Source organism: Thrips palmi, unplaced genomic scaffold (genome assembly GCF_012932325.1).
Source record: "Thrips palmi isolate BJ-2018 unplaced genomic scaffold, TpBJ-2018v1 HiC_scaffold_19, whole genome shotgun sequence".
Classification (NCBI taxonomy): domain Eukaryota; kingdom Metazoa; phylum Arthropoda; class Insecta; order Thysanoptera; family Thripidae; genus Thrips; species Thrips palmi.
The window spans coordinates 1,978,332-1,987,875 of record NW_023144628.1 but is presented as its reverse complement, the minus strand read 5'-3'; the positions used below and the strand labels follow the sequence as shown (position 1 = coordinate 1,987,875).

Below are 9,544 nucleotides of genomic sequence, written 5' to 3'. Positions count from 1 at the left end.
TGTGTTTTCTCTAATGTATCTACACATAGGTGAACACGGTCTTGATGCGGGTGGTTACATACTGTCAAGTCACGGTGGAACCCATAGAGGTGAAGAACATATTGCTGGCGTTAGTTGAATTGGTGCTAAATGATTCCGACGAAGAAGCAAGCAGTTGCCCGGAGATTTCCATTTCAAACAGACCACCAATCAGCCTCCCACTTCCACACAAAAACATTCGTTTCTTCAAACGAGACCAAAACAGAAGACGACGAACAGGTGCTGCAAGCGCACGTTGAACCACAGGACGGAGGCACGAACATTGAAAACCAATCTCAACACACGCAGGACACCACGTTTCCCCATTTTAGGCAAAACAAAATTAACGAAAGGAAGAAATTTTAAATTATGGTAGAAAATTTAGGATAGATTATTGGAAAAGCGAGGGTTTTTTTTACCCCAGTTTCGTGCGTATACATGAGATTCGTAGCTCCCAACGATAGATATCATTTCCAATTTCCGTCTACGATGAATTTGATGTTTCCACCGAAAAAATTAAAAGAGCAATGAAAAAAAGGTTCACGAGAAGCAGACAAAGACACGCAGACATGGACCCCACGCAACGCCACGACACGACAGAGCACAGAGCACGGCGGGCCTGGCAGGCCGTCCTACCCCTGAGTCGTCGCCGTCCTCGCCGCGGCCACCCAAGACCAGCACCTCGGCGAGATGCCGGCGCAGCTTGGCCCAGTGCAGGTTCGCGCTGCCGTCGCGGACGTCGGCAAGGCCGTCGCTCGGGTCGCTTAAGTCACTCGTGCGGTCGGACATGTCCAACACCTCCTTGCGCAGCAGGGACCACATGTAGCGCGCGCGGTCCAGCCGCCAATCGCCGTGGCCGGGGAAGTACACGGCCAGCAGCTGCTCCGCGTCCTCCATGACCTCGGCCACCTCGTCGGCCGCGTCGGTGTCTGCCTCGAGCGGGCAGCCCTGCCGCATCCAGCGCAGCGTGCGCACCACCACCACGTCGGCGAGCCGCCACAGGCAGCGGGCCCGCGCGCGCGCCAGCGACTCGCGCTTGGGCGCCGTCGCGTCCACCTCCCGCCGCGCCGCCGCGCGCTCCACCATGTATATCTGCATGGTGATGGCCTTGACGATGCGCGCCAAGCGCTGGCGGCGGCGGTGCACCCCCGGCGCTAGCAGCGACACCGTCGCGATCTCCTCCGCGGTCTGCAAGCAAGCCTCGTCCGTTTCCAGCGTGTTGCCAGTGTGCCCCCGGCTTGGCCGTGGCTTTGGGCCGCGGCGTCGCGAAGCTTGGTCCGGCGAAGGAGGGAGCCCCCACGGCGGTGGCCCCGGGTGGCCCTCACGAGCCTGAAGACTCCCTTCTCCGCGGCCACTCTGGCCGCCCCTGCCCCAACCCTCACCGTGCTCTGTGTTCCGAGGGCGTTCCAGAAGCAGGTGACCCTCGCCTGGCCCCCGACCTATTCCGAGAATCGGTTTCGTCGCACTCTCTCGCACTCTGGGGCGTCCCATGTGCGAAGGTGCGAGAGAGACAGAGCGACGAAAACGACTTTCGGGATGAGTCTCCTGGGGCGTGCTTTCGGAACGCGCCGGGCTGTGCGTGCTTGCCCATGCTACGCGCTATGCCATGGCTACGCCCATGCGCTGCTACGGGCTACGCCCCATGCCATAGCGTGTTCCCCTCCACCTCGCGGTCCAGTGCCTCGTGCCGACACGACGCGTGGACGCGTGAACAAGACGTGGCGAGGCGGCCTCTACGCGGGCCGAGGCCGTGCAGGCCATCGCTCTCCTGCACTCACCGGCGGGGGGCGCGCGGCGTCCTCGGACACTCTCGGCTCTTCGGGCTCCCTCGTTTGCTCCCCTTCCCCCTCCTGCTGGCCGACCGGCTCGTCCGACGGGGCGTCGGCGGCGGCCTCGGAGCCCCCGTCAGCGCCGTCCTGGGCCTCATCGTCGGCCTGATCGCCGGCACCGTCCGCTGCGTCGCCGTCACCACCACCCGCACCAGTCTCATCACCACCCTCCCCGCCGTCTTCCCCTCCGTCACCGTCCCCATCTTCTTTTTCTCCAGGGACGTCTCCGGACTCCCCGTCGTCGCCCGCGGCCTCTTCAGCTGGGGCGGCGCTGCGTTCGTCCTGAGACACCTCCTCATTGGTTGCCTCTACTTCCGCTTCCGGTTGTTCTTCTGAGGCTTCCCCTTCCGGTTGTTCCTCCGAGGCTTCCCCTTCAGGTTCCCCTTGCGGACTAGCTTGCGGGTCATCCGCTTCAGGTTGTTCCCTTGAGGCTTCTTCTGGGGTATCACCTTCTGGTTGATCTTCTGAAGCTTCTCCTTCCGGTTGTTCCTCAGAAGCTTCTCCTTCCGGTTGTTCCTCAGAGGCTTCTCCTTCAGGTTGTTCCTCAGAAGTTTCCCCTTCCGGTTGTTCCTCAGAAGCTTCTCCTTCCGGTTGTTCCTCAGAAGCTTCCCCTTCCGGTTGTTCCTCAGAAGCTTCTCCTTCAGGTTGTTCCTCAGAAGCTTCCCCCTCCGGTTGCTCGTCTGAGGCTTCGGGTTGCTGCTCTTCCTGCCTAATCTCCACGACGACCTCCTCGGCGTCCTCGTCCCTCTCTTCGCCGCCCTCCTCCGGCTCTGGGTCCTCGCCACCTACCTCGCCGTTGTCCTCCACCTCAACCCCGCCTTCGCCATCGCCACCGCCTACCTCGCTAACTTCGGCATCGCCAGCGGCTTCGGCGGGGGCGTCCGCGTCCTCAGAAACAGATTCAGCAGCCGCGGCGGCCTCTGCCGCTCCATCCCCGTCGTCAGCGGCCTCGGCAGATGCGGTCTCTACGGCCTCGGCAGATGCAGTCTCTGCGGCCTCGGCAGCTGCAGTCTCGGCGGCCTCGACGGCAGCCTCAGCGACTTCGCCAGCGGACTCTAAAAGGTCGGCCGAGGCCGCGGCCGCCTCCGGTGGCAGCTCGCCGCTCTCGCCGCCACCCTCGGCGACATCGCCGTCGTCGGTGGGCGCCGCGTCCTCGGCCGCAGCTTCGTCGCCATCCTGGCCGTTGACCTCCCCCCCGCCCTGATCCTCACTGGGGGCGTCGCCCCCCTCCGCACTGCCCTGCGGCGTGACAACGTCCTGTGGGGAACACTCCGTTAGAGGCAAGCAGTGGTGCAACGCACACTGCAATGCTGCAATGCACAGTGCAATGCTGCAACGCACAGTGCAATGCTGCAATGCACAGTGCAATGCTGCAACGCACAGTGCAATGCTGCAATGCACAGTGCGACTGGCCGCGGCAGAGCAGGCCCAGCGTTGCGGGTTGCGTTGCGTCCGGAGGGTCCGGAGTGGAGCCGAGACCAAGAGCCAAGCGGGAAGCGCGTTCCGAAGTTCCGAATCCGTTAACGTTCAACACCGCCGGTTTCCACCAGTCTCCCCAGATTGGCAAGCCAGCCCACGCCGTGTCCCTGACGACCAGCTCCATTCCAAAGCGCCTTGTGGGTGGGGGCGAAGGGTCGGCGTTGAACGAAACCAGGCAGTGGGGCGCACTGGAGCCGTAGCGACCGTTCGTTTTCCCAGTCTAGATTTCTAGTGATCAAGGCCGCGACTCCATTACACTACAGACATGTTTTCCAACGAGAAGGCACGACTGAGCATTAACTGCTTTGTACAAGGCTTAAACAAAGTCTAATAGTAACTGGATTAGCTCCAAGATTTCGAGAGTAAGAAGAAAGGGCTGCTAAGTAGTAAAGTGATAGCAAGTAGGAAAGGCCATCGGCGACCTGGCGTCGCGGCGTCCTCACCTCGTTGTCTCTCGAACTGGCACTCTCGCTGTCGCCGTTCTCGTACACCCGGCGGCCGTTCGTCACCTGCAGCAGCGGCCAAGTGAATCACTCTCGAAAACGCTCGCGAGATGAATAAATAATAGTTTTGGATGCAAGGCCATTCCTCACCCTTGCCGTCGGGTCGCTGATGACGTTCCAGTCCCAGCCCGGGGGGTAGATGGCGGACGTCCGCGGCGCGTCGGGCACCACCCGCAGCAGGGCCGCGTCGATGTCGCTGGGCTTGCTCCTGTAGTGCTCGGCGGTGCGACCGAGCTGCCGAAGACCAGGAAAATGAGAAAATGAGTTGAAGGCGAATAATGAACTGACGAACCTGAATTCTGATTTCTGGTGTGGGCGTCGTGGGCGTCGCTCGATAGACGATAACACCGTGATCCGTCAATGCGTCGTTTTGCGCCGTGCGCCTTTGAGGCCGCCTGCCCCTTTCCAGTTCCCTCCCCCACCTGGGCCGAACCCCCACCTGGCCCTGGGCCGAACAAAGGCGGTGGATGAGCCGACCTTCGCGGCGGCTTCCATTTCGGCGGCCCGCTGGCCTTCTTGTGGTGCTCGCGCTCCGCGGTGCTCCACGTGGGCAGACAGCCAGGAACGCCCTGAGTCACTGTTTCAATTCGCGCGCCCCTCCGTCAATCTGTTCGGCCCGCTTCGGCTTCCGGCCGACCGAGCCACTCCGAACAGCCGCTTCGTCGCTCTGTCTCTCTCGCACCACTGCGCGACGCCCCATGAGTGCGACAGAGACAGAGCGGCGCACTGCCCGTGTACGTACGTGGTCCTGGGCCAGCTCGTCCGCGCCCGCGCGCACGATCTTGTTGTACACCTCGCCGCCGTCCTTGGGGAGCGCGGCGTAGTGCAGCGCGGTGCGGCCCTCCGAGTCCGTGACGGACGCGGCGTTCGGGGCGCGCTGGAGGATCTCGTCCACGATGGCGCCGTGGCCCAGCCCCGCGGCCTGCGCGGAGAGAACACAAAGTTGAGCCGCGCCGCGGTGGGCGAGAAGGGGTACGCGAGCGCGCCGTAGTCACCTTGTGCAGTGGCGTCAGCCCGTTCGAGTCCTTGCTGGTGAGGATGTCCTTGGGCACGGGGTCCGCGGACCGCTTCACGAAGGCGTCCACGTCGCCGCTGACGGCCGCGGCGTGCACGTCCTTGATGGCGCCCTGGGAAGCAACGCCGTGAGCGACGCCGAAGCGAAAACCAGATCGAGGTGCTGGAAGTCACACCACTGCAAGGTGCTCCAGGACGACTCACCATGACGAACGGCACGCCCTCCAGGAAGCGCTTGACGATGGGGTACTTGCTGGTCTGGTTGCGGAGTCGCGCGCCGTGGCCCTCCCACAGCAGCTGCTGCAGCTTGGCCATGTCGCGGTCGTGGATCCAGATGCGGATGTTGGCCGGCTTCACCACCAGGCCTGCGGGGCACGGTGGACACGCCTCACGTCATCGTCCTGCCTTTTCTCCCCGGCGGCGCCCCCTGTGGCGTACCGTGCACAGTGTGGGGCGGCCGCCGCGGGTTTTCCCTGTTTTTCCGCGATGCATGATCGACGGGCCGCGAACGCCGCGCCGTTTTACACCGTGGGAACAGTCTTGCCTGCATACACTGCATGTTTGCCCGGGCGGCGCCGGCCGGAGAGGAGGGGGGCGCGGGGGGTGAATGCTCGCGGCGCCGAGGGCCGAGGAGCGTGCATGTATCAGCCCCGCTGCAAAATCAATTTCGGCGGGCCGCGGGCCGGCAGCGGGGCGGGGCGGGGCGGGGCAATAGCCTGGCCGGGGAGTGCTCGTAATGACCAAAGTTGGGCGGGTCGCGACGGACCGTGCAGACGGACAGTGCAGATGGGGTGACCGTCACATCGCGGGGGCAACCGGCCCTGGTTGTCTAGGTCAGCGGTTCCCAACCTTGGGGTCGCGAAAAAATTTCGAGGGGTCGCGGCGAGGTGGCTGGGGTCGCCTGGGGTCGCGGTGTTTTCCCGGCTGGCCCACACGCCGAGCACTGGCTGCTTAAATGCCGCAAAGTTGATCAAAACGGTCACAAATGTCTGTAAAAGATCGTGTTTTGGGCCGACTTTAAGCATCCACTGCGTCTGATCCGAGGCGGTAAATCGTCCTCCCTCAACGGGCAATTGGTCTTTGGACCTTCCTTTTGCATGCCTTTGTTACGGAGTGTGATTATCTGCCTTAGTTTGGAAGCAGTACTGCCGCAAAGTTGGTCTAAACGGTCACAAATGTCTGTAAAAAAGTCGTGTTTTGGGCCGACTTTAAGCATCCACTGCGTCTGATCCGAGGCGGTAAATCGTCCTACGTCAGCGGGCAATTGGTCTTTAGACCTTACCTTAGCATGCCTTTGTTACGGAGTTCGATTATGTGCCTTAGTTTGGGAACAGTTTTGCCGCAAAGTTGATCAAAACGGTCACAAATGTCTGAAAAATCGTGTTTTGATCAACTTTGTGGCAAAACTGCTCCCAAACTAAGGCAGATAATCGCACTCCGTAACAAAGGCATGCAAAAGGAACGTCCAAAGACCAATTGCCCGTTGAGGGAGGACGATTTACCGCCTCGGATCAGACGCAGTAGATGCTTAAAGTCGGCCCAAAACACGATTTTTTAAGACATTTGTGACCGTTTTGATCAACTTTGCGGCAATACTGCTCCCAAACTAAGGCAGATAATCGCACTCCATAACAAAGGCAAGGAGGGGTCGCGTGGGGTCGCGAAATTTTTCCTGGGGGTCGCGGAAAGTTTTGGCTACAAATTTGGGGTCGCGAACCGCAAAAGGTTGGGAACCGCTGGGCTAGGTGCACACCGCACTGCTATCTGGACAGAGCATCGGTCGCACCCAGCCACGCCAACAAGCGGCAACGACGCACCTGTGCTCGCGTTCGGACAGGTCAATGTCCGGAACCGTCAGAAAAAGAATACAAAGACAGTGTCCTCTGAAAAAGAAATGGCGGGATTCGAACCCTGGTAACTTACTGTCAGTAGTTTTGCCCCGCGACTCGGCAGGGTGCTGCGGCGAGTTGGGCAACCGAAGCTCGTCCGACTTCTCCAGGTAGTAGTCGGCGGTGCGGCCGCGGTTGTCCTTGGCGCCGGCGTCGGCCCCGGCGTCCACCAGCCGCTGCCACATGCCGTCGGCGTCCTCGCAGGCCCCGCAGTAGTGCAGCGGCGTGCGGCCCTCCTGGGGGCGGAACGCTTTCAGTTCACTGCACTGCACTGGAATAACGTAGTGGTGGCGCCGCACCTCGCGCCACACGATAAAAACCGCTGTCATTGGACGCAACCCCATCGCCCTTTGCGGCTTTAAAAAATGTATACGGCGAATGGCAGGGATCTGTCCAGGATCGAACCCGCACTCTCCGACCCCCAGAACGAAGCCTCCATCAATTCGGCCACCCCACGCTACCGAAGGTGCACCGGCTCATTGGCAGGCCGGCCTCTGCCTGGAACAGACGTCTGCTCGCTACCCCCAAAGAAATCGCCGCGGCCGTCCTTCCCCGGCGCCGCACCAACCGTCGCCAAAATAATGCCAGGCGGGTCGGGGAGGGGGGGGGGGATGAGTAAAGGAAATCGAAACCGCCATTCTCTTGGCGGCCCTCGCCTGGGCCCTCCGCTCGGCTCTCCGCGTGTCTGTGCCGTGTGCGTGCCGTGTGCTCAGAGAGTGTGCTCCCGGTTCGCACTCCTCGCTGATTCGGCCTTCCCGTTCGGGCCGGAAACTGTATCGAGATGAGTCTGGGGATCGATGAGCCTGGTCACGGCCTCGGTGCGGCTGCGCGCCGGGTCGATGCCAAAGCGGTCGGTCCCGGCGCGCACCGTGTCCACCGTGTCCGTCCTGTCCCCGCTGAGGATGCGGACCGCCGCGCCCCGCCACCCCGAGGTATCAAAGTTTCAGATAGGCCGACCCGAGTCAGCCCGCGAGGGGCGCGGGGCGCGTTCGGGGCCGGGGTAAGTGTATGAGCCCGCCGTTGACAAGGTCACACTCAAGTGGCGGGGCGGGGTGCAAATCAATCGCGCCACAGGCTGGGCTCAACCACAACCACAGAGGTCGTGCGGGACGTGTGTGCTGCCAGGAGGTCAAGGTGGCCGCCGTGCGTGATGGTCGTACTCACCCGGTCCTTGAGGTGCACCGTGTCGGGGTAGTTGGTGACAAGCCAGTCCACCACCTCGCGCTGGCTCCGGAAGACGGCCTTGTGCAGGAGCCCGGCCCCCGCACGGTCCTTGCACATGACCAGGGGCAGCCGCGCGCCGGCGCCTCCGCCCTGGCTGGCGCGGCCCGCCCCCAGCGCCGACTCCAGCCTGGACACCTGGCCGGCGGCGGCGGCGGCGTGGGCGGCGTCCACCTTGTTCTGCAGAGGACACGCGGTTTAGGATTCGGTGCCCGTTGCCGCGAGTGTGCACCGGAGTGTTCGCAAGCCTTACCAGCCCGCTGGGCAGCCACCGGATGAAGGCCCGCACGCGCGCGTCGGGCGAGTACTCGCCCAGCAGCCGCGCGCCGTAGCCGTCCAGCACCAGCTGCTGCAGCTTGTCCAGGTCGCCGCCCCGAAGCCACTGGCGAACCGCGCCCGAGTTGACGGGCACCACTGAGGGCAGGGGAACAACGTCCGCAATGAGACGAGCGTAGCAGGCGGTCATGACCTCACCGCCATCCGGGACGCGTCGGGATGGCGCCTGCAGGTTTGCAGTTTGCAGGACTCGATGAAATGTTGATGGCACTGCGCTCGGGGACCTTTCGCCTTCGGGCAGGACAAGCTAAGAGGAGAACCGGCCGGCCCGCTGGGGATACCACGGGATGCCCACGCCAATCACCCCCCCCCCCCCCCCCCCCCGCGCCCCTCCGCCTCACATTGCTGACGAAGGGCAGCTTGTGAATATCCTAAGCAGGCGCTGTCTGGAATCCAGTCCATGGTTGTGGCTGAGGCAACAACCCGCAAAGCCTGCCCACCGCGTTTCATTCATTAATACTTTTCTGCGGAGTCGAAAGAACAGTTTTGTTTGGGTTTATTCACGAGTCGCAGTATCAATACGCTGGACTGTACAGCAAGCTGCACTTTGTCAGTTCGGCCTTTTTTTGTCCGTCTCCTTCCCTGCGCCGTGCGTGAGTGAAGGGTGGCTGTCGGCAGCCAGACGAGTCTCTGGGGCGCCCTCAAAGCCCTCAAGGCCCTCCGCCAGGCCGCCAGGCCGGGACGATGACGGGGTGGTCGACCTCCAAGTGTCTCTGTCGGGGCGGCGCGGGCAGGGTGCGTGGCGGGGTTGGAGGGGGTTGAAAATAGCCAAATATCGACGCGGCGCCCGGCGGAGGTGTCGGCCAAACAACGCGCCGGTTTCCGGCAGGCCAACGCGTCGCACGTCGTCCATGTCTTCCACGTCGTCCACATCGTCTCCCCGGCACATTAGACCGGCTCAAATTTCCCGAAGGTTCGAAATGTCGATGCGCGGAAACGGAATTCGGTTCCTTTCCGGATTCTAAGACTCTGGGAATTTTTCGGGATTTTTGAGGTCACCGGAAGTGGTCCCGCACGGCAGGGTAAGTTAGGCGCACTGCCTATTGATACACCAGTAGTAAAGCGGCCTTCATATTCATTTTTCGGGCATATTCCATGAAACTAAAGTTGTCAGAAATGATCAAATTAATAAAAATAAGTGATGTCTGATTTCGAAAACTCAAAATTTGCAATCTGGGTGCCTACCTGTAAGGGGCAACTGGCGTCTATTTTCGCACTGAGCCCCAAAATGAAGTGTATCAGGACGGAAAACTTT

The 9,544-nt window shown here is 61.9% G+C and overlaps 1 protein-coding gene across 1 annotated transcript; it reads right to left on the bottom strand.

Annotated features, from left to right (window-relative positions):
- Positions 1–19: 19 nt before the first annotated feature.
- Positions 20–6,917, bottom strand: LOC117646222 (retinitis pigmentosa 1-like 1 protein). Its single transcript, XM_034387029.1, has 10 exons — positions 6,767–6,917; positions 5,048–5,208; positions 4,825–4,956; positions 4,572–4,751; positions 3,920–4,063; positions 3,770–3,835; positions 2,987–3,104; positions 1,881–2,935; positions 655–1,206; positions 20–61 (listed from the first exon to the last, which is right to left on the bottom strand). Exons 1-10 carry the CDS (start codon positions 6,915–6,917, stop codon positions 20–22), a joined length of 2,601 nt encoding a protein of 866 aa, XP_034242920.1.
- Between the last annotated feature and the right edge of the window lie 2,627 nt (positions 6,918–9,544).